The sequence below is a fragment of the Folsomia candida genome, unplaced genomic scaffold (assembly GCF_002217175.1).
Source record: "Folsomia candida strain VU population unplaced genomic scaffold, ASM221717v1 Fcan01_Sc002, whole genome shotgun sequence".
NCBI classification, from domain to species: Eukaryota; Metazoa; Arthropoda; class Collembola; order Entomobryomorpha; family Isotomidae; genus Folsomia; species Folsomia candida.
In genome coordinates this window covers 16138555-16161493 of record NW_019091194.1, presented here as the reverse complement: position 1 = coordinate 16161493, position 22939 = coordinate 16138555, and the positions used below count along the sequence as shown (strand labels likewise).

General features: G+C 37.2%; 7 protein-coding genes across 16 annotated transcripts; 4 read left to right on the top strand and 3 right to left on the bottom strand.

Annotated features, from left to right (window-relative positions):
- The first annotated feature begins 87 nt into the window (after nucleotides 1-87).
- LOC110844981 (calcineurin B homologous protein 1) lies at nucleotides 88-3073 on the top strand. 3 transcript variants are annotated; one of them, XM_035848478.1, is made up of 6 exons: nucleotides 89-340; nucleotides 1548-1655; nucleotides 1840-1922; nucleotides 2007-2364; nucleotides 2434-2531; nucleotides 2680-3073. In XM_035848478.1, exons 3-6 carry the CDS (start codon nucleotides 1856-1858, stop codon nucleotides 2724-2726), a joined length of 570 nt encoding a protein of 189 aa, XP_035704371.1. In that variant the 5' UTR covers nucleotides 89-340; nucleotides 1548-1655; nucleotides 1840-1855; the 3' UTR covers nucleotides 2727-3073. The 3 variants fall into 3 exon arrangements, with proteins under 3 accessions (XP_021947029.1, XP_035704371.1, XP_021947028.1); XM_022091337.2 differs by lacking the exon at nucleotides 1548-1655 and having other exon boundaries at nucleotides 88-258; XM_022091336.2 differs by lacking the exon at nucleotides 1548-1655.
- Nucleotides 3074-3202: 129 nt separating this feature from the next.
- LOC110844978 (JNK1/MAPK8-associated membrane protein) lies at nucleotides 3203-5460 on the bottom strand. 2 transcript variants are annotated; one of them, XM_022091331.2, is made up of 10 exons: nucleotides 5251-5460; nucleotides 4860-5166; nucleotides 4673-4756; nucleotides 4438-4602; nucleotides 4159-4371; nucleotides 4029-4093; nucleotides 3841-3939; nucleotides 3688-3764; nucleotides 3580-3629; nucleotides 3203-3502 (listed from the first exon to the last, which is right to left on the bottom strand). In XM_022091331.2, exons 2-10 carry the CDS (start codon nucleotides 4886-4888, stop codon nucleotides 3340-3342), a joined length of 945 nt encoding a protein of 314 aa, XP_021947023.1. In that variant the 5' UTR covers nucleotides 4889-5166; nucleotides 5251-5460; the 3' UTR covers nucleotides 3203-3339. The 2 variants fall into 2 exon arrangements, with proteins under 2 accessions (XP_021947023.1, XP_021947024.1); XM_022091332.2 differs by having other exon boundaries at nucleotides 4860-5161.
- Nucleotides 5461-5702: 242 nt separating this feature from the next.
- Nucleotides 5703-8335, top strand: LOC110844982. 2 transcript variants are annotated; one of them, XM_022091339.2, is made up of 5 exons: nucleotides 5703-6132; nucleotides 6197-6365; nucleotides 6441-6471; nucleotides 6554-6680; nucleotides 6763-8335. In XM_022091339.2, the coding sequence occupies exons 2-5, from the start codon at nucleotides 6225-6227 to the stop codon at nucleotides 6998-7000; spliced, it is 537 nt and encodes a 178-aa protein (XP_021947031.1). In that variant the 5' UTR covers nucleotides 5703-6132; nucleotides 6197-6224; the 3' UTR covers nucleotides 7001-8335. The 2 variants fall into 2 exon arrangements, with proteins under 2 accessions (XP_021947031.1, XP_021947030.1); XM_022091338.2 differs by having other exon boundaries at nucleotides 5703-6134; nucleotides 6200-6365.
- Nucleotides 8336-8719: 384 nt separating this feature from the next.
- On the top strand, nucleotides 8720-12144 carry LOC110843526 (endophilin-B1-like). Its single transcript, XM_022089492.2, has 9 exons — nucleotides 8720-9394; nucleotides 9692-9833; nucleotides 9997-10125; nucleotides 10207-10369; nucleotides 10856-10919; nucleotides 10999-11034; nucleotides 11110-11300; nucleotides 11394-11550; nucleotides 11618-12144. The coding sequence occupies exons 1-9, from the start codon at nucleotides 9320-9322 to the stop codon at nucleotides 11714-11716; spliced, it is 1056 nt and encodes a 351-aa protein (XP_021945184.1). The 5' UTR covers nucleotides 8720-9319; the 3' UTR covers nucleotides 11717-12144.
- Nucleotides 11933-19150, bottom strand: LOC110844738 (palmitoyltransferase ZDHHC1). Of its 6 annotated transcripts, none has more exons than XM_022091015.2 (4): nucleotides 18861-19150; nucleotides 16604-16760; nucleotides 13874-14330; nucleotides 11933-13783 (listed from the first exon to the last, which is right to left on the bottom strand). In XM_022091015.2, the coding sequence occupies exons 2-4, from the start codon at nucleotides 16607-16609 to the stop codon at nucleotides 12786-12788; spliced, it is 1461 nt and encodes a 486-aa protein (XP_021946707.1). In that variant the 5' UTR covers nucleotides 16610-16760; nucleotides 18861-19150; the 3' UTR covers nucleotides 11933-12785. The 6 variants fall into 6 exon arrangements, with proteins under 6 accessions (XP_021946707.1, XP_035704366.1, XP_035704368.1 ...); XM_035848473.1 differs by having other exon boundaries at nucleotides 18905-19150; XM_035848475.1 differs by lacking the exon at nucleotides 18861-19150 and adding an exon at nucleotides 17476-17611.
- A 591-nt stretch (nucleotides 19151-19741) lies between these two features.
- Nucleotides 19742-21299, top strand: LOC110844102 (glutathione S-transferase omega-like 2). The gene is made up of 3 exons (XM_022090223.2): nucleotides 19742-19923; nucleotides 20014-20185; nucleotides 20294-21299. The coding sequence occupies exons 2-3, from the start codon at nucleotides 20034-20036 to the stop codon at nucleotides 21054-21056; spliced, it is 915 nt and encodes a 304-aa protein (XP_021945915.1). The 5' UTR covers nucleotides 19742-19923; nucleotides 20014-20033; the 3' UTR covers nucleotides 21057-21299.
- LOC110844103 (tubulin-folding cofactor B) lies at nucleotides 21185-22807 on the bottom strand. Its single transcript, XM_022090224.2, has 4 exons — nucleotides 22553-22807; nucleotides 22290-22443; nucleotides 21976-22210; nucleotides 21185-21894 (listed from the first exon to the last, which is right to left on the bottom strand). The coding sequence occupies exons 2-4, from the start codon at nucleotides 22401-22403 to the stop codon at nucleotides 21527-21529; spliced, it is 717 nt and encodes a 238-aa protein (XP_021945916.1). The 5' UTR covers nucleotides 22404-22443; nucleotides 22553-22807; the 3' UTR covers nucleotides 21185-21526.
- Between the last annotated feature and the right edge of the window lie 132 nt (nucleotides 22808-22939).

Below are 22939 nucleotides of genomic sequence, written 5' to 3'. Positions count from 1 at the left end.
CTTGCTTTGGGGCAATGGAGCGTCGGATGGATGGTCGGTTTTACAAATAAAAAACATTACGTTGTGCTTTCTCCATGTGTACGGTGCCTGCTGATTTCTCGGTGGTTCAAACATAAAAATTCTAAAGTGGCATGCTATGTATTATTAGTGACCCCACATTTAAAATCACCAGCAGTGTCAAGTTTGAAGTATCATTTGCTGCACACATTCCAGTTTTGCTTTGTATCATTGGATTCAGGTTGAATTTTCATTTCAAGTGTGAGTTTTAGTGTTACGCATTTGCATATACATCGGACCGGACCTTAACAATATATTTAATTCCATAACTGAAGTATTTTAGGTATGAAAGTAATTTTATTTCATGACGATGAATAATTTTATATTAGTCCCGAATTTCATCATGCACAGCTCTATCTAATAGACCTTGAAATCCTGATAATGCATTTCTTTTGGATTCCGTACCGTATCAAAATTCAGTTGCAACTTTGCGACAGGTCATAAAATGTGATAAAGTACATATAAGCTATATTTTAAATATGTATAGCAATGGTACCAAAGTAGCAACCCAAAATTTTTGTTATATTTTGTGACAGAATTTATCCCTACATTTGACATCTAGTTGACGGGTTCAACTGTTATCACCTGCTGGTGGTAACAGTCCTCTCCACGAGAGTGAGAGAGAGATGGAACACTTCATCTATTTGACATCAAATTATTATCTACGCCATAGATTGAGATGTGATCTCATTTTAGATTTCATTTCACTATTACGATTACCTCGAGACTACTGGATTCTACTACCAAAGTCCCATCTCAACAATTATCTAACGACCTTTAAATATTTGCATACCGCTGTGAGTGAGTTGCTATCCTTTATCGCCGAATCTTGGTGGTTAGTTATACGTAGGTTGTTGTAAAGTTAGATGGAACTAAAAATGTTCAAGGATTAATAGTGACAATGGTGGCTCACTTATGCAGTATCATGGCTCATGCAATGGCAAATCTTTACTTCTCCATCAAGTCAATCATCGTCATTTGCAAAAAATTAACTACATGACCAAGTAGTTCCCTTGTGCAGATATGTATTTATTACGATTATTATTACGTGCTTGTGGCCTTAGGGGATAACCAAATAATAATGATTGAGGCGAAAGAGAACCCCAAAATTATTGTATGGTTGAGATTTATACTGGCTTAGCTTTCGTTAGCGTTTCGGGATAGCGTTTCGTTATATGATGTTACTAAAAAGAAGTAATGCCTCGTAAAATTGTATAGAAAGGGTTGTGGTTGGACTACTGCTACTCTGCTATAGCATTATACCAAGTAAATGAATGAATATGGTTGGTGATTAATCAGAAATGACTAAAGGACATCACATATAGTGGACGAGTGCAGAGTACATAGTACAAACTTTATCCTCGTGTGATTTGGTTGCAGCAGGAATTATCTAAGAAATTTATTAACTGACTAAAATACACATTGGTCTTTTTCTTGTGTGCTGAGAGTTAATGAATCTTGTCTCAAGATCACTCACGCTTTTATTTTAGGGTACCTCCTTCCTATTTCGTATTCCTTACGTGGATTGTTAAAGTGGAGATAAGTGTATACGTGCAAGAAATTAATCCGGGCATTACACAGCGTCATATTATTATAACGTACGTAGATACACAGGTCTTAATTAAACAACACATTTCTCCAGTGAGAATTACTTTAATGACCCAATATTTTAAAGTCGTATATCTGTGTCCAATATCTTCAGAGTACCATTAATTTGACATCAAGCTCCTTAATTTTTTCAAACAATTCCTCAATTTATAAAGTATTTCTTTATATTTTCAGATAATATTTATTCGCAATGGGCAGCAGGCCATCCCTTCTACTTCGAGATGAAGAACTTGCCGAGATTCAAAAAGAAACAGGATGTAAGAATACCGTACATATAATAACTAATACAACTTGTTTATAATAAATTTTAATGCTTAAAACCTAATTCTTTAATTACACAGTTACGGCGAACCAAATTGAACGTTTGTACAGTAGATTCACAGCATTGGATAAAACTGCGACGGGGGCGTTAAGCAGAGAGGACTTCTTACGAATACCGGAATTAGCTATAAATCCGTTGGGGGAAAGGATTGTGATGGCGTTTTTCAGGCACAGTGACGAAGATCGTGTTAATTTTCGTCAATTCGTGCGAGTTTTGGCTCATTTCCGACCTTTAAAGAAGAGCCGAGCAAATGCGCTCAACTCTCGAGAAGGGAAATTAAAATTCGCCTTCAAGTTGTACGATTTGGACGATGATGACCGCATCACGAAAGAAGAACTACTGGCTGTGTTGCAAATGATGGTTGGGGAAAATATAAGGTTGATAAAAAATTCTCATGATGCATTAATTAACCATTTTCCCCTCTTTTACCATTTTATAAATTCCAGTGAGGATCAATTAATGAGCATTGCTGAGAGAACCATCTTGGAAGCAGACAGTGATGGTGATGGCATGATCGGATTTGAGGAATTTTGCAAAGTTTTGGGTAAGTTAAATACTACGTTTAATTTATTTGAAAATTATGAACGCGTCTATTTTCACCACCTTTAACATTAGAGCCCAACTGAACCTTACTTAATTATCCCCAGCCATGTCATGTATATCAAATTATTTGGTTCTTTTAATTTTTTCAGACCGCAGTTTGGTTGAACAAAAAATGTCGATTCGTTTCCTGAATTAAATACTTATGTCTTTACTAACGGAAAAGTCTTACATAGCAATTCTAATTGCATTTGGCAATGTGACTGTGTCTATCTTTAGAGTGTACAAGTTCAGAGAAGAATAAGTAAAAGGTAAAGTACATAGGCGGTGATGATCTGTTGTGTTGTTAATAATATTATTATAATATGATGTTACCTTTTGTAATGTATTCCATTACGCCTATCTATCACTGCATTGTAAAATTATATACTACTAGTAGTACTAGTACCCATATATTTTCTTAGGTAATGTTAGTGAAATGACGTGTGATAATTCTTGTACTTATCATCATTCGATATATTTAAAATAAATAAGAAACCTATTATACTTGTGCCTGTGTCTATAAACTAGCATCATCCATCACAATGAATATGTACATAAATATAGTGCCTAAATTTGTGAACAATTGGTTTCTAACTAATGTACAGTAGATGGGTGGGAATCAGCAAATGAGAATGAGATATAAATATTTATTTTGAAACGTTTTGAACAATACTGCGAATGCGAATAAATAAAGCATATCTGTTAAACAGCTTTAAATTAAATAATTGTTCGGTCAGTTCAGTCTTATTTTCATTGATAGAAATTCAGCATTATTCTCCAATCTTGTCCGGATCTGTGAAGTGTGACGTGAAGACGTACAACAAGGCTGGAACAGGAACTAGGACAAGGAGATATAGGTCCCGGTGCAAATTTTCCAACTGAGTGATGGAGATTATTCCGTATGCATGCAGAAACCAATGGCACAAAATTATCCTACACAATTTCAAAATAATATATAATTTCTTCCATATATACTTAAGCTTTTGATACTGAATTATGTTTGTACTTACCCAACATTACGCCAGTCTTTTAAGCTCTCCAAAATTAAGATGATAGTGCCCTATTTCCATAAACAAATTAGAAAACACTACTTCAAAACACATAAATGAGAACCTGACCTGATTTGTTCGTTTGGCAAAATGGTATGCACAAGACACCACAGATGTTACAATAGTTATGTAGGGGAATACGTAATCTGCCAAAAAAAGTGCAAGTGCAAGATAGTTAGCTTTCGTTTCCGGATAATAATAAATAAGCGTCATGTAACGTACATATTATTCCACCTAACGTTAAATGACTTAGTGCTAAAATAGGATAGAAATATAATCCGGAATATATAGATTTGGCAACTTTTATTCCCAAAAAGTAAGCTGTAATTTCAAAATAAAATTTTACTACATCAATATTAATCTTGCATTTGTATATATTTAATTTGCATGATGCATATTTATGAAATTACCAATAAATCTGGTAAGTATCATGAATCCATCGGCCATTGCCAAGAAGACTAGAACAATTGTGTATCTGGAAATAATGTAAGACTTAGTCAGATAATTTCAAGTCGGTAAAAGCCAATTTAGCACACTTACAGAGGATATACAGCTTCATGAGCACAGTGAAGCGTTTCCTCATAGTTTGGATGAGGATTGTAGAATATGGGGTACCAATCCGACAGGTCGTTAACACCACATGCGTGAATTTTAAAACTACCAATTGGATCCCAAATTAATAGCGTTATAGATCCTGCAATAACTACTTCGAGAATTGCACAAATGACAAGTCCAATCGTTGTCTTACTGTGCCTACATACAGGATTATAATTAACTCTTGCACTATATATTGTAGGACGATAAATTATAATAATTTACCTTAATAACTTTGAGTCGATGGACGAAAAGTGTAGTAAAATTGGCAACAAGGCCATAAATCCCAGATATAGCCAGTCATATAATGAGAGTTCTTGATCACAAGGGGCACATTCGAAAGTTGATTCTCTTCGAAAACCTCTAGGACAGCTACCACATGAGCTCCAGCTACATAAATTATAGAAAATAACTTTAGACATGATTATGATTTTTTAATGAAATATTAACAAACACTCACTTTCCGTCTGGTAACTTTATCCTTCCACAGTAAATTCCAGGACATGCTGACAAGATGGTCGACACTCCAGATACGTACTCATACCTAGAATTAAACAAAAACAATGCATTAATAAATAATCAATTGATTTGCCATAAATTATTTAAGAAACAAACAATGTTCTTTGTTGCTCTATGAAGTGTATTACCGAAGGTCGCCAATCGCACTGAGCTGCATAATTTTAGGGAACTGATGGGGGAATGCGTGCTCGAAGGGTTTTAACAAATTCTCCGTTGTGACCGAAGGGGAGCTGAAAGCTCCAAATTTCCAAAAATATTCTTAATTGTCCTCCTATGTTGGTAACTTCTCTGTAGGGAGAAATCTGCTAGACCTTATCCTTCCTGTGACGCAGTCCTTCCAGTCTCTCTTGATACGAAGGAAGTGACCCCACAAATATTGACACATTCAAGGTAATTCCTATTCCATGCTCTGCTCTTGTCCGTTATTATTCTGTTCTGTCACCAAAAAATAACATGAAATATATTACAAATTACAAAGTACCCAAACTTGTATCCGTGAAAGAAAGAAAATAATCTCACCCCTGAGCGAGGTTTTCCCAGTGCTTCCAGCATTAATTCAACACTTTAAAATTATCTTGACATTTTAAACTCTAGCAATTATTTAATGTGTAACTTTTCGTCAATGACTTATTTATATTTTCTTTCCATTTCCATTCTTCCATTTCTTTTGTAAAGTCTACCAGTTCTGTAAATTCAACACTGGCGCTTCCACTTCCATTCCACTATGTTGTGAGATAAGTAGGGCACAAATTTTGCAAAAGTCGTGTCCCCCAACGAACGGAGTGGGGAAGACGCAAAAGAAAGATCAATACAAACAAACAGGCTGCTATATACGTAAAAGTTCGAATAGTGAACGTTGGTTAAAGTCAGCTGCAAAGCTGTATCCTTGATTTGGGACCAAGCACACATCAAAAGTTATCATTTCCGCAGTCTCAATACCACATTCGAGGCATCAATTCGCTGGGGACGTGACGCGTGAACCTACCAGATTGTCAGTTTTTGATGGCGATGACGCAATGAGGATGAATATGGTGAATTGGTGATGATATGATGGGGTTCGTATATGAGCATGCAATGTGCCTTTGTAAAAACTTGTTGGGAACCAAAACATTCTATATCACACGAGTAACACGACAAACACAAAGCACACTAAAACTTTCTGTTCTGATTCAGCTGGTTGTAGAAAACACCAAATTATTGTCACAAGGTGTGATGGTAGGATAATTAATAACTTGATGCAATTCGTAAAGGGGAGGAGCACTTGAGTCGAGAGATTGTTGTTTAAGGGATTTCTAAATTCTGCTACACGTTTGGACTCCTGAATCAGGAGTCCTGATCCTTAGTGGTACTTTTACTGCTGTGTTCTTCTGTTGGCGTGATCAGAGAATCCAGAAATATTGTGTGTGAGTGGTGTTGTGGGCGTGGTGAGAACTTGTATCTAAATTTTGCTTTATTCTGTTCTCAGAAGCTTTACGTACAGTGGACAATTGAGGATGGCCCCACAACGAAGGGCCCGAAGAGGAAGGAGTCGTTGGCTTAGAGTCCAATATATTCGCCAACCTGGAATGGAGGTCACCATTTCTGGCGAAACTACGAGAAAAGTCGTGGATTCGTATTGCCCATATTGTGCTACTGTGAGTAATTTTACTGATTTTATTCAATTCAAATGATTTTAATGAAATTTATGAAATTGTATGAATTGATTTTAGGACATAAGGGCTTTAGCACCACGACGATTGGGTTAGTAGTATTTTACATAATAATCATATTTTTTGACAAGTTAAAAAGTCCGCATACTAATTTTTGCATATTTATAATTTAGTGAGATGCCCCAATACCTCTTTGTGTGGTAAACCACTGCCAATCGATGAAAATTCGTGTCCCAATTGCACCCATTATATTCGACCAACTGACAATTTCTGTCGAATTTGCCGAACCAACCTCCGAAGGTATGCAATGCTTAACCGACTTTGGTGCATGTACAAGCGACTCATTGATTACCATGTTATTTTTTTTGTGTACCAACCAAAGTTTTGTCCGTGGTCGTGGGGGACTCTACCAGCAAATCAACAGGGTTCCATCACCCCTCCGCAGTTCTTCACCACCAAGGCCTGAGCCTCAAGCGGAGATCAGCGACAGTGATTCTGACCAGGGGGATGCTGACATGTTTAATAACAATGGTGAAAACGAAGGTGGGGGGAATAATCCACCTCAGTTAAACGTAGCTGGCCAAGGAGGGTTCTTGCGTGTGGTTGCGATAGACGATTAAAGCTTGACGGAAAACCACAAATAAATCCAAACTCCGTCTCCACTCAACTATGTATATTTAAATATATATACTCTACTCTACATCTTCGACAGCAGCAGCTACCGACACTACCACCTATTTTGAAAGAGACAGCAAATGAGTGTATAAATGTAAAAACGAAAGAAAAGAACGAGAGTATATCTTTTTCTGCCGTTCGATATCGTTATATCGCAGTAAGTTTTATCAATCCATCGCCATTACGCATTTCTGTGATCTCCGGATACTTTTTTTGTGAATCAATTATAATTTGATCTTTCCTCGATCAACCACTCCAACCAAAGATATCTATGTTAACATGTTTCATATGTAATTGAATACTTGAGTACGCGTTTGGTTGGTAGAATACGTACGCACTACACGTACATATATATGTACTACTTATATGTACTAGCCGTAGAAATTTACGTTGCAAATAATTTGAACAAACTAACCTTATTTGACGTAGCATACATTATAGCGTTCAAACAAAAAATATTCAGAAATATGTAGGAATTTTCCAGTCCTTCACGAGTTTTCATTTGGCCATAATTACGATTTCAAAATTATTCAAAATTATTGAGATTCATAAAGCATTCACATTAAATTGTTGCGTATTAAATTAATCAGCATGATTGCAATCAATCAGCATTCTTCTTAACAGTGTCCAACATTGTTATGAACAAAATGTGAGACAGCAAAGATGCAAGCAATTTAAAATTTGATCTATACATGTATGTTGTATGTATCTGCCTATTTGTCCAGTCTTTAGTATTTCGGGTACGATAATATTTTATATGAATTCCTTTTGCTTTACTTTCTACCGGTTAAATAACGTAGAAAATATTTAAAAACGTGTAGCGAAGATAACTTGCGTTTAAATATCGTCCTGTTGTTCCTCGAGAAAAGTAATCCCACAAGTTCAAAGTTATATGCATGCAGCGCGTTCTTGCATAGCATTATTACTATAAATACTGTATTCAATTAGTAATTAATTAGTCGGTATAAAAGTGACAGTTATACATACACAGACCATCACACTGTTCTAAATCCATGCGTTTTAATCGTAAATCGTAATATTTCGTAACAATAATTAACTAGAAGTAGAATTATAGAAAGCTCGCAAATATGATTTGCAAAGTGTCAAAGTTACAATAATATTCGTTGTAATAGCTTCGTCATTTCATCTAACCGTCTAAAATTCCAATTCGTATCGTCGCGTCTTATTGTTTTAAGTGAAAATCAAAATCGGTGCTTATTGTCGTCAAGTTCGTTTTTGTTGAAAATAAATTGAGCTTGTAGTACATTCTTATAACATTACATCATCACGTGTAAATGTTTCTTGATTTTCATATTTATGCACCCACAAATTAAATAAAAAAGACGAAGTATATTTACATATAGAGTACACAATTTACCGTTAAATTGAGAATTTGATATAAGATTCTAAATTGGGAGGATGCGAAAGATCATAATATCCAGTTCCATGCACGAGTTGAGTACTTGAGTTGCACATTTTCGTAACTTTTCTACTGCTTTTCTCGGTAGTAGTGTGGCACATTGAGACTGTATCGATCCCACTCCTCGTAGGCAAGCTTCCGAGCTTTTGTAATCCAAATATTTTCAGGCATTCAGCTTACACCACCCATGCAGTTGTATACATACACCATCACCACGACTGGTCGGAGAAAGCTCGTTCATAGGCAAACTTTCCTTTTAGTAGTATTTTGCACACTTTTCCAGAACTGCACCATTCACTGGCTCCGAAGAAGACTTTCTCCAGCACGATTCCTTCCTCAGCCACTTTCTCTCGTGGTTGAGAAGGAAAACCCGTGCTTGTGCTGTTCCTCGTTCGTTAGACAACATTCTCATCCCACTAATCTCCCTCATTGTGAGGCAGCCCTTCATTTTATCCAATTATCTCTCCTATTTTGTCACAGCAGTTGTTTTAACGACATGGGAGCATGTTTCCTCAACCTGTGCGTCATCCATGCATGCACAGAATTCCAGTAGTTTAATCCGCCACGCTAAAACTCTGCTGGATATTTTAACAATTTCCTAGCAAGCAGAAGAATAGCCTCAGGAACATAGTCGATTATTGTGCCATTTCAAAATTGAATTATCAACTCTTGACAGCAATAAACGTTCCTTAGAAGAATTTCTTTAAAATACTTCAACCATAGATTTGGCTCTCACTTCTTTGCTAGACGCAGCAGGAAGATACATATTGCTGTACACAGTCTCCCTTTGTGAAACCGATACCGACCCGTCTTTTGTTTAGGTCTAATCATAAAAGGAATTATAATGGAGTTCAATATAGGGAAATTTGTGGGGGACGCTCAGCAGGCAGCAGGCGCTTTCATTAATCGAGCAAAACAGGTAACGTTGCACGCATTTCTATATTATGGAATTACATTTCGCGATGGAGAGATTCAATTTCATTATGTAGCACACAATTCGATAGAATAAAGAGAAAGAAACAAAGCAATCTGCTTCTTCGCTCTCGTGGGTATTATTTACGTTAGTGGAAATGCACCTGGGTGCACCATTACGTAGGATAAGACCAGGGGATTACTTACTACTTGCATTAGAGGAGAATCCAATAAAGAAGAAGGAGAAAGTCGTGTCCTGAGTTTGGTTAACAGAGGCAGATGAGCATCATGTTCTGTTTTTTAGATGTCCTCTGAGGTGATCTACTCGTCAGAGAAAACAAACCTGGATCCCCAGCTCGAAGCTTTGTGTAAGCAAGCAGATGAGGCTCGGAATTGGACCCAGAAAATTGTAAAAGACACCGAGTCTGTTTTGACACCAAATCCGGGTAAGCAGTATGATGTGCATAAAACGATGGTCTTCACAGAATTAAGTATAAATGCCTATATATGACAAACGTATGGCTCATTTATTGTAATTTTCATTCTACGCCTCTCCCTGAATCTTATCTCCCTGGACATCATTTTATATTAAATTGGTCGGGCATATAGGTCAAAGAGTTGAAGACTTTGTGTTGGAGAAAATTGACAAGAAACGTCCTCCGCGGATGAGCAACATGGAAGTCTTGGGCCAAGGCATGCTTGAAGCAGGAAATGACTTTGGTCCCACCGCAGCATACGGTGAGACGGACTGGATCCGTTTTAGATACACACTCCCACATCTGAATAAAATGAAATGCTAATTTGTGACGACATTTATAGGCAGCATGCTCATAAAAGTTGGGACATCAGAGCTCAAATTGGGACAAACTGAGAGAGAATTTATTAACGTGGCTGTTGATTCATTTGTCGACCCTCTCAATAGATTCCTGGACAATGAAGTGAAAAATGCAACCAAAGAGCGAAAAACATTAGAAATGAAGAGGTTTGTCTATCTATATTCTATGTAAACGAAATTTGAGTAGTTTTAGCTCGAGTCAGACCTTTTGGAACTGTCACGTCTGTCTGTCCGATTTATCATACCGATAAGAAGCAATATATATCCAGGACCCCTCCATCATCAATGGGTGTGAAACTTTTCAAATTTTCTATTGCATTTATGGGCATTACCACATTGCCTTGAGATATTCGTAAAACAAATTCAGTTTGAGTGACCCACCCAGTTATACATACGGTTTTTTATCTTTCGTAATAAGTTAATTTTGTGCATGAATTTTGCATATGACCATGACGTACTAAATATGAAATTAAATGTGGAAATGCCTTTACGTTGTCTACGTTGTGACCCACACTAATTTCTGAGCAATTTTAAACAGACTGGGCGAAACCATGCACTGACTCGGGCTAAGTCGAGTTGTACTTACTACATAGTTTGGTATTATTTTTATAACTGATGTATGAAAATGTGTAGGTTAGATTTAGACGCAGCGAAAAACAAATTAAGGAAAGCTAGGAGTATGAGCAGTATGCCCACAGTGAGTTCAATACAAATACATATAAGTGATAAGTAAAGTTGTAAGACTTTCACTGCCTCATCTATATTTTGTAATGCAGAAAGACGGAACAGATCCTCGTGTGCTAATCCAGCAGGTACTAACTGATCAAATTTCACATCAACATTTGCAATAATATTTCACACCATGAAGCATAATATTTGGACTCCAGGCAGAGCAAGAGGTGATCCAAGCTCAAGCTGAATTCAATCAACAGGGCGAAATTACCAAAGTTCAGCTCGAAGTTTTAATGGCCTCCCGAGATCGACTTGTGGAAAATTTAAAGTCTTTTGTCCAAGCTCAAACCACATATTTTGCAAGGTGTCATCAACTAATGTTGGATCTCAATAAAGATCTCGTGACGTAAATAACGATACAACTTTAACGAAGCTATATAATTAGTCAGGTGGATCGTGAGACGAAGAAAAAACAAGTGAAAGTTGCAATTTATTTCAGAATGCCTCTGAGCAGTGTGAATCTGGCCCAGTCCTTTTCAATTGATGATTCCATGTTGGACGATTCTCTTGGCACAAATGGGATTCAGATGAAGGTGAAAGTGATGTACGACTACGTAGCGAGAAACCCGGATGAAATAAGTGTGTTCGCAAATGAGGTAAAATGAGACTTTTTGGAAATAATATTGGATGGAGATGAGAATTCTGATAAGTTTGTTTGTTTAGACCTTCAATGTGACCGAGTCCAAAGATTCTGACTATTACGTGGCTCACAAAGGGAGTTCTTCGGGAAAAATACCTAAAGCGTGTGTACTGTTAGTGTAAAATTCGAATTTCGAAAAACGGAAAAATTAATCTATATGGTGTAATTGGACTATTCTTCGAGAATGCCAACTCCTACACTAAATTAATAGTTTTATTTAAGTAAAAACTATCTAGCTTGTATGCTTATTCATAAAATAAGTAAGTGTGTGGTCGGGATAATTGACTACACATTTGAAATTCTTGTTCATCAAATAGGCCTTACCACGAGAAAATCAATGATTTTGAGATAAGTATATTTATTTTTGAGTAGTTTATTTGACAGAATTGTACACAAAATACATACTCTTCACCCTCATTAAATTTGATCATTGCCTTCATTATATCTTGGTGTCCTCCTGACAAGCAAAAATATATTGCAAAAAATCTCTAATAAAACAGATAATGCAGACATTTGTACACAATTACATTAATTTTAACATTAATTAATACACCAAAATTAATTATTTCCCTGAGAAGTTAACCGACATTTCTACAGCTCACTTTATATTACATACATACCTACATACATATGTACATACAACTTTGCAACAAAATACACAATATACAATAATAATATACAACGAAAACTACATGATAATGAAAAATGTTTAAAGAACTACAAACTTTACATAAATATATTCACATATGCACACAACATAATTATATAATTTTGACTGACACAATCCATATTTATCATCAGTGTGAAAATATATATAGAACATAGTCCTCAATATTAATAACCGTAATTTTGAATGCATGCAGCTTATCTTGTGAAATCTTGCATAATATTTCAAATTAATTTAATCTAAATATTATTTAGATTATTTTACAAAACAATATGCATTTCTCTCAGAGATAAAATTCATCTAAAATTGAATTGAGAAATAATGATTACAATAATTGACTGTTATAAATAAAATTGAGTGTAGCGTTATGTACATGTCAAAAAGAAAAATATGAAAAACGTTGAACATAATAAAAAGATGAGTTTATGAGCAAATTAGAAGAAATCAAAAATATTAAGAATTACTTATCTCATATCAAATTATAAAATGGGTTGCCGGAATGGTAACCAAACTTCCGCATTGCATTATGTAGTATTTGTCTCATCATTGTGTATACTAGCTCTTGGATTAATTTTATTGGAATTTTTTCCAAGCAATCCAGTTAAACCTCGATATGGTTTGGAAATGCTTTTAAAATATTTTTTGTGAAGTGTTTCATCCGTTCCGTTAGAATTTTTCAAATTGTTCGATCTTACGAGGTTAGTTTCTTGACCGCTCGAAGGACGATGATTAGTATTTGCTACTCGTGGTAATGTCGCTCCTTCTGGAGCGTTTAGGTCAATCTCCGTCATTGTCGACCAAATGTCGTCCTCAGACTGTTGCTCAATTGAACTTTTGTTCTCAATATTAATCCTCTCGTGACTATCTTTGACACTTTCGATGGTTTGTCTCCGAGAGAACCCGTTTTTGCCGTTGTGACGTGTCTCCTCAATGCCGTCCAAGTCCTTTATCTCCTCATCAGGTGGCTTGAATACGATGGGGGTTGGTTTCAAATACTCGTACGTGGTGAGACCTTTGCACCCAATGTAAATGTGAAACACGAGGAGATGAATCAGCATTCCTACAGCTACGATACATATGACTGATACAAAGATGTACATCACTGTTTTTGGCACTCGATACTCGTCGATCAGATATGACTTGGTTATTCTGGAGTTATTATTAGTATTATTAATGCTATTATTGGAAATTGCCGTGTTTTTCTCGTTTAGAACGGACAAACCATCGTGGTCGGCGAGGTCGCTGATGTTCAATTTTTTTGGTAGCTCTCTGGACTCTGGTTTTTGGGCGATGCGGGAGTGATTATTGCTGATGCTGAAGTTCCCAACAGTGTTATTATCACCGTTATAATCCAGGCGGAGGGGTTCGTTGGAAATTCCATTTGTCGTAAAGATTCGAACAAGAACTATAACGCTGAACGAAATAATCAAGGCGCAAGCCAAAATGCTAGACACTACTGTAATCACGAAAAACTTGTAATTTCGTCCTCCCACACATTGATTCAGCCAGCGGCAGTGATGGTCTAAAAAAATATGTATCGTATTATGAATACATTCAATTTTTATTTTAATTATGCATACATGTGAAACAGAAGAACTGAGGAGGTACTTACCAAAATTATCCACGCATTTATTACAAATGCTGCAATGTTTTGTCCTTTGATGAAACACGGTAATATTACACAAGTGACAGCGCCCATTCTCGATGACGTGGGCGTGTTTGGTTCGGTCGAATTCAGGAACGGGTTTTCTTAGCTTTGCTGACCTTACGGCGGGATGACCGGGGTCAATGAGGGTGGCAGCAAAGTAGGAAATCATCATCGTGGCATAAGTAATGCTGGTGGCAATGTAGACTGGAAGCGCGTAGGCTGGAGGAAGGTCGGGGATTAGGAATACATATGTGAAGATGAGGAAAAGGGTCATCAAGACCCAGACAAGAATCTGCTGGGGGTGGAGTGGCAGCTCCATTCCGTGAATCCGACGCCATTTCCGGTGCTGCGGCTCAATCTCGATTAAATGGTTTTGCAAGGAGCAAAAGTTTGTCATGCAGGATCCAATGCGATGTTTAATCTATAAATGCACAATATGGAGTTCAATAAGTAAAATATGGATTATGATGATACAAGAATTTATAAGGATGACCTGCATCTCTAACCACAATCAACACCAGACGCCACGCCATTGACAATTTTGAAAAGTTTTCATAATATGCATACATACTTTTACATTTGAGATGACAACTTGTATGCGTGTGAACATAAAAAAGTGTGCACTCCTCATGAAGTACTCTTGACTTTAACTATCGTGAGAATAAAAGCTGGACTGACAACTTTCACTTAAATATATACATCCGGGAAATACATACACTCATACTTAGGATTCGTACTAAATCTTCCAAACTCGATTTGTAGGCATTCTATTATTAAAATACAGTATGCCTACAGTGCATAGTCATAATTTGTAGTATGTTCATATATGTATTTTGTATGTATGCATGCAGTGCATACTACAGTGTCGGACAGATGTCTACGTCCACATAGTCGCGTCAATTTCATTTTCAAATTGTCACTGAACTACTGAACCAATTTTCATCATTGAGATATCAAATTCTCACAAATTTAACGTAATTTCATAAAACATATGAGTTATTTCTGAAAATTTTGGGAAAACTGAGAATCATAGTGCAGAGCGAGAGAGGATGAAATTTGAGCGGACAAAAGTCTACGTCCACTTCACTTTAATTGTCAACAACAAAAATCTCTCCAATTTATAAAATCAGGTAACTTAATAAATCTATCAATAACATATGCCGCATTAATTTTTAAATAATTTTCTTCCAGAAAAATATGATGGCGTCGACACGCAAGGAAATTCCTATCGCTATTCGAGATCTTGTCATTCAGGACTGGAAGGGTGGACAAAAAGGGGGGCTGTCGCAGAGACAAATAGGGACCAAGTATAAATTAGCAAGGACAACCATCCAGACAATCATTAAGAACTTTAGAGCTAATGGTTCAGTCCAAAACAAGGTCAGAAGTGGTCGAAAACCGATTTTGGCTCACCGAGAAGTACGCCACGTGCTCAACAAAGTCAACGTTACACCCTCACTTAGTGCTCCAAAGCTATCTACCGAGATCAAGGAGATGTTCGGCAAACAGGTTAGTCCTATGACCATCCAAAGAACACTGAATAAGGGAAATTTGAAATCCCACAGAGCAGTCCGGAAGCCTCTTATTGTACCGAGGAATGCAACCAAACGAGTGAAGTTTGCCAGAGACCACATTTCCAAGCCACAAACATTCTGGGACATATTTTATGGACTGACGAGTCAAAGTTCAATGTCTTTGGGTCAGATGGGCGTCGTAGAGTGTGGAGATATCCAAAAGAAGCTTTGAATCCAAAAAATCTCAACCCCACAGTTAAGCACGGCGGCGGGTCGGTAATGGTGTGGGGATGCATGGCTTCAAGTGGGGCAGGAAAAATGGAATTTGTTGACGGAATTATGGACCAATACAAGTACCAGGGAATACTTGACCGTAATATCCAGGAATCTGTTCGAAAACTTGGACTTGGACGACGATTTGCCTTCCAACAAGACAACGATCCGAAACACTCTGCCACGTCCACCATGGAATACTTCAAGAAAAAAAAATTCCGAAGCTAGAATGGCCTCCCCAATCTCCAGACTTGAATCCCATTGAGCATCTGTGGGACCACATTGAAAGAGAAATAAGAAAAAAATCTTTTTCAGGAATTCCGGGCCTAAAATCCAGAATTCGTGAAGTTTGGGAAACCATTTCTGAAGATGTGACCAAGAATTTGGTAAACTCTATGACTCGACGCCTTGAAGCCGTCCTTAAAGCGAACGGAGGCCCAACCAAATATTAAAAATTAATTGTTATAACATTCCTTATAAATTACAGTTTTTTTTGTATGTTTTCTCTGACTGGACGTTGATTTTTGTCCATCCAATTGTTTTCATTTTGAATTAAAATACATCTCTGGCCTAAAATAAATTTTTTAGCGGAAAACTAATAATGTGCTATGAAATTACGTTAAATTTGTGAGAATTTGATATATCAATGATGAAAATTGGTTCAGTAGTTCAGTGACAATTTGAAAATGAAATTGACGCGACTATGTGGACGTAGACATCTGTCCGACACTGTATGCACTTGTTTTATGAATCATTTTCCCATGCACCAGGTTCAGGTTGTTGGTTGCCAATAAATATCAAGCAAGTTTTTAAAATGCTCCAGCAAGACATTAACAACTTCTTCGAAAACAGGATGCAGATTAATTGCAAACTACATAACAAGAAATAAGTTAAGGCATTGTCTCACCTTCATGTTGAAATTGTCCAGAATTTGTGATTGAATATCTTTAAGAGTCGTAGATCTGTTTGCTCAAAGTGTGGATTCCAGAATTTTGTCCAGAACAATTTTGTTCCAGAAACTACCTTTAAAATTTGTTAACGTCACTCGATCACTCCACATGATCCTGTAAAATATGTATAATTTTTAGTACCCCGGTTTATTTTTGTTTTATAGAGCAATTAAATTAGTGCATTACAGACCCAGAATTGCAATAAAATAAAGGTTAACTGGGCTATTTAGATATTGCAGTATGTATGTGAAGGTACATATTCGGTATTTTTAAATGGTCTGGCTGCTCACTTAATTGATCAATTCAGATTTATGTATATCGTTCCGCAGTAAAATAAAAGCTTATCGTGGTTTTGAGAAATAAACCTAAATTCGTTGAAAATCGGTTTCAAGAGAGGTTTCGTAACATCGAATGCTTTATTCGGAGTGGCAGAAAGGCAGGTGCGAAGAAATATATTGCGAATGAGGATTTAAAACTTTACCAAACTAAAGAGAACGATGACTTTCACCGGAAGTAAAAAGACGAGCCAGTCAGGTGTCACATTCAGAGTAATATATGAAAATATGTATGTGCTTGAGAACTTTCACTCTTCAACAAAGTTTTCTTATGCCAAAGTAATAACTTATTGTCGGGTTCACAAAATGAGTCACGATGTGATATTACTTCCTGGCTTCTTCGAAATACATTTGCCGTACTTTCCCCTTGTCAACGAATGAAGGGGGCCAGTAGCCGAGGCTGTTTGGAAGTAGGAATAGCCAAATATATCATGGGGTTCATCCCCATATATAAAATATAATGACTCTCCATGCTAGTCCAATTTGATACGCACCAAACATGCAAATCAGCAGCACGCCACCAGTACATCGATATGTCAATATCGTCCAGGGAACGCACGACAACAAACATGACGGGGCAAGCAAGATTATTTGACACTTTATCAATCTATAAGGTTACGACAAATGGCCGAGTTACAAAATAAATTTTCATTTTTAGAAAACTAAAAATTGTTGAAAATATGCCATTGGTTACAGTTTTGGAAATGTAATTTTGTAACCGTCATGTCCGTCTGTCTGTCCGTCTGTCTGTCCGTCCGATCATTTTACGATAACTTTCGTTAAACTCGGCCTAGCGACTTTAAATTTGGTATACATGTAGTATGTGACAAATGAGGAGTTAAGTTTGAAGATGGGCGAAATCAATTAAGTGGTCGACCTGTGGTGGTCATCTGGGTGGGTGGAGTATTTCAAAATCCTCGTTGAAAGCTGTAAACTGGCATTGAGATTGCTAATGGTGTCTAATTGAAGAATATGAATTTAAATTGGGAAAATTTCCGACTGGAGGGACCCGATACCATACCGATTTTTGAAAATTATCCATCGAGCTGAAATTAGTGCAGAGATTGCTAATGGCCCCTGATGAAAGAATATGAATTGAAATTGGTACCATTTTTATGTGGAGGGACCTTTAAGGGGGTGACCCATATCGATTTTCAAAAATTGTATTAAAAAGATGAAATTAGACACTCGTAGAAGACTGAAATTTGGCACGACCCCGTGGGGGTAGACCAGATTGAAAAATATGAACTAAATATTAAGATTTTTTCCACAGAGATTTAACAAGGTGACCCACGCTGCTTTTTATATTGGTAGAATAAAAATAAAATTCGGTATCATGGGTAAGGGCACATCAGACTAAAGAATATGAATAATGTTCATATTCATCGAATATGAATATTTTTGTGGGCCCAGCCCAGAAGACTGAGACCCGTACTGGTTTTAAAATTGGTCAAGGAGCTGAAATTTTGCATGCTGGATTGTGGGAACATTTTTGCCGATTACGAATAGTAGTTGGTGCAGGTCGTCTGACTAAAGTTTAGAAGCTGACACTGACCCTGACTCGGGCTAAACAAACGCTGCACACTGGGATTTCAAATTTAATTTTCGAAATAGTACCCTCGAGATTTTGATCTTAAAAAATCAAGCTAAAAATTACGATGATTTCATCTTAACGAATTAAATCTCTATGTCTGCCCATTCAAAAGTTATTAAAGGTCAAAGTCGTTGGTACACACGACCATGGGACGTGTACCAACGATTTAAAAAATAATTATTTTATTTGTAACTCCACCATTTGTCGCAACCGTTAAAAGACACAAGAGATACTAAATGTCAAGCAATCGTGCGGGGCAAGTGGAGGGGAAATCTACTTTCGTACCTGTTTCGGAAGAACGTCGACCTTTTCATTATTATTATGCTTACGATTAGTTTTATTGCTTCTGACTGAGCACCCACCACCCAATAACCGATCCGAATGAAATCTTTCCATGAAGAACTTTGCTGATTATTATGCATGCAGAACTGCTTGAATGTTACCACCGATTCCTAATTGACCACGAAGAATTAACTTATGCACAGACTGCTATTAATGTGTCACTGTCAGGCACTTCATGTGACCCAATTCTACTTCCTATAATAAATATACGAATATACGATAATGCACATGAACGCAGAGAATCAAACATGCATATTCTACTCTTGTGAGACCTGAAATTTTCATGTCATTCCGTGCTCATAATAAGCCACACATTCGTACGTACATAAGTATAGCATATTGGGTATGGAAATATGATACGACTTCCAAATTATATTCGAGAATTATTATTATTATGAGAGCTAATAGTGCCCTTGAGTTCAAGTAATGGAGTTACAGTTGCAGGCAGATATTCGCCTGATTACGTTATGACTTAATTTGAGGTAAATTAGGAAAACATAACTGGACTGGACAAGGACATCCAACAATAACTTTCCGTGAAAGTATGTACGTGCCCACCAAACATGGTGGAATTTCTTCTGATGGATGATATTTTTGCATGATGTAAATTTACGAATACACGTTGATATTCAAATAATTTGTAACAAATATTTTAAACTTGTTTCATCGACAACAGTCAACAGTACTAACAATTTGTAGGTTGACCTTATAATCGGACAAAGTTTTCTCATTATGCATGACGCCGGTAAAGTTAATTCAGATGATGCAATCAAATGACTCCAATATAAGTACTAATGCTTAATTCCACGAACCGTGCTCAGTATGCTAATCCGTCAGTTTGTGATACCAGGGAGGATCGGCCCACAATTACTCTCGTCAAGGACATATTATGTAGGTAAATGGAAAATACTCGTTTGTCCACCTTTCCAGACGTCTCATTCTGTTGAAAGAACCCAGACCCAGCTCAAAACCCGAATTTCCATCCGACCAGCCACTTATTTATTTTGTAAGAAATGCACCGTTTTAATATAGTTATTGATTTCAGAATGATCATTTTTGACACCTTTTTACTTTATATTATTGACTATTTATCTAGCAACACCCACCAGCAGGACAATGGGAGTTGCCGATGACCTGACCAAGAACGGGGAGTTTATCCGGAAGGATTCCCTATTTCGAAACTTTGTGAAGAAGGGAGACGGAGAATTTCCGCCTGAGAAGAACCGCTACCACTTGTACATCAGCCTCGCGTGCCCTTGGGCGCATAGGTCAGTTTATTCGTAAATACGAAGAATGGGTTGATTTATGCATACACTTGCATATTACTGTTCTTAAGTAGTAAGAATTGTGCTTGATTACGTATGTACGCTATACAGAACTCTGATTGTCCGGAAGTTGAAGGGCCTAGAAGACGTGGTCGGCCTCTCCGTCGTCCACTATCTCATGTTGGAGAATGGTTGGGAGTTTACAGATGGGCCCGGCTGCATCCCCGACACGGTCAACAACTTCAAGTTCATTCGGGAGCTCTACTTTCAAAGCGACCCAAGCTACTCTGGCCGATTCACTGTCCCAGTTCTTTACGACACAAAAACCAAGAAAATTGTCAACAATGAAAGTTCCGAAATCGTGAGGATGTTTAACTCGGAATTCAACGAGTTCTCAAAATCGCCCGAGCTGGACTTATACCCCGAAGCATTGCGATCTCAAATTGACTCATGGAATGATGTCATTTATCACGGGATAAACAATGGGGTGTACAAGGCTGGGTTTGCCTTGACTCAAGAGGCCTACGAACCAAATGCAAAGTTGGTGTATGAAACCATGCTTAAAGTAGAGGACTTGGTAGCAAAGGGGCCGGGACCATTCCTTTTTGGAGAGGCGTTGACGGAGACGGACATTCGCCTTTTTACGTCTCTCATCCGCCACGACCCCGTTTACTATTTCCACTTCAAGTGCAACCTGACGGCCGTGAAGGACCTTCCGAATCTGTCCCTGTGGCTGAAACGGATGTATGAACATGGCGAAATCAAGGAGACGGTCAACATGGAACACATTAAGAAGCACTACTTCAGTTCTCACTTGCAGATTAACCCCACAGGTGTGGTCCCATTGTATAATGGACCTATTATTGGGAATTAATCGTCACATCAGAAGCCTGCATAATGCATATCATCACGTACATGTATACATATATATACCGATGTACTTACTTAATTTACGATAACTTCCTTATACTTGTATTTCAATTGAGGAAACTATTTGGGATATTCATAAATATGTAAAACTTTATTTGTTCCAAAAGGCTTTTGTGCACATTATTGAAGTAATATAATGATAATAAACTAGTTATAGCATGAGTAGAGCTATATGTGTGCAATAACGTACGATTGGGATTGAAGTATTATTATTACTATTGACAGGCATGGAATTATACAAAAAAAACCTCCTGTTCAATATGAATTACTAACGTTGCCACATACATACATATACATGATACAATTAGAGATCGTTTGTTACGTAACAGGGAAAAAATATATAATTACAATTATTAGACAGATTTCTGGTTTACTGTAAAGCCATACTTATAACAACAGGTCTTAGGTAGGTTTTCATATCTCATCAAGCTCATCATCAAGTTCCGGAAAATCTCCCACAGTAAGATTTGAAGGCCGAATGAAACTGCCGTACTTTTGTTTGCACTCAAAGTACCTCTTCCCCCCAACGGCTCCGTCATTTTTCCCCATGGGCTCGTCGTACTGGATCCCAACCCACGCCCCTTCTTTGAAATGAACCTTTCCAACAAATTTCACCTGACCGCGACGAACTGGATTTCCTGGAATGCGAACTTCACACCGATCCCCAACTTTTATGGATGCAGACAACTTGGTTTCATTTTCCTCCTCTTCCTCTTTTCGTTTAGCCTTTTCCTCATCAAAACGACCAAGTTTATTCCTTTCCATAAATTTTCGCATTGACTCTGCAATTAAAATAGTTTACTGCTTTACACAACGATATACAACTCACAAAATAAATATTTTTTAATGACGTGTGCACAAACCTTCCCGTTGCTCATACTCTTCGGTACTGAGTTTGTATGAAACATCTGCAGCCTCTTCGTCTTCCGGTTCTTTATTTGAAGTATCTATCACATGAATCTTCATTCCATTCTGTACGCCCAGTTGCGCCAAGGTCAATGTATCATCTGATAAGTATTGAATTAACTCATCGTCATTGTCCCGCAGTTCCAATTTCATGGTAGACATCATACAGCCCGTTAGCAATTCCAACTTTCCCTATTTGTTTGTACATGACACGTAAAAACTCGTCGCTCCTCAATAACTAAATAAATATGTATCGTTTACGCTTTTGCACCTTTAGATTTGCTATGTTGACATCGCCAGGAAAACGGCGATCTGTGTGGAATGAGTTCAAATTGCTGGTAATAGTGACAGCTACAAACTGCTTACAATCGTCCCCTGCAGACATATTGTTATGATAAGGTCCTCGGGGTTAATCCGACCGCTAACTGTATTTTTTAACAGACAGAACACATTTTAAAAAGTCAGTCATCGACAGAGAGCTCCTAAATTAAATAAAATTATTTGGTCGAATAAGGAAAATTAAATTAAACTTACCTAAAACCAAGAAACCGGCTGGATTAAATTGGCAAGTTTCCAGAATTATTTTATTCCAGATTTTTAAAATCTGAAAACCACTTCACACTCACTTGCTGTGTAGCAGGTGAAAATCTCTATGAAAAGTGAAATTCTCACTGGACGGAATCCGCCAGAAAAAAAATGTATGACGACTCATGGATGACTTTCCTATTTTGTCTCGTCTCATCTCGTTTGATTTAATACATGTTTGCAGGGTTCATAAATGTTTCCGCACTTTCGTTACTGACAAATGTGAAATGACGCATCTCGTACAAGTTAAATAGCATCATCAGTTTAGTTCTCTATGATAACCTATGATAACTCATCTTATCCATTGGACGGGGTTGGAATGCCCCAGTGGAGAGG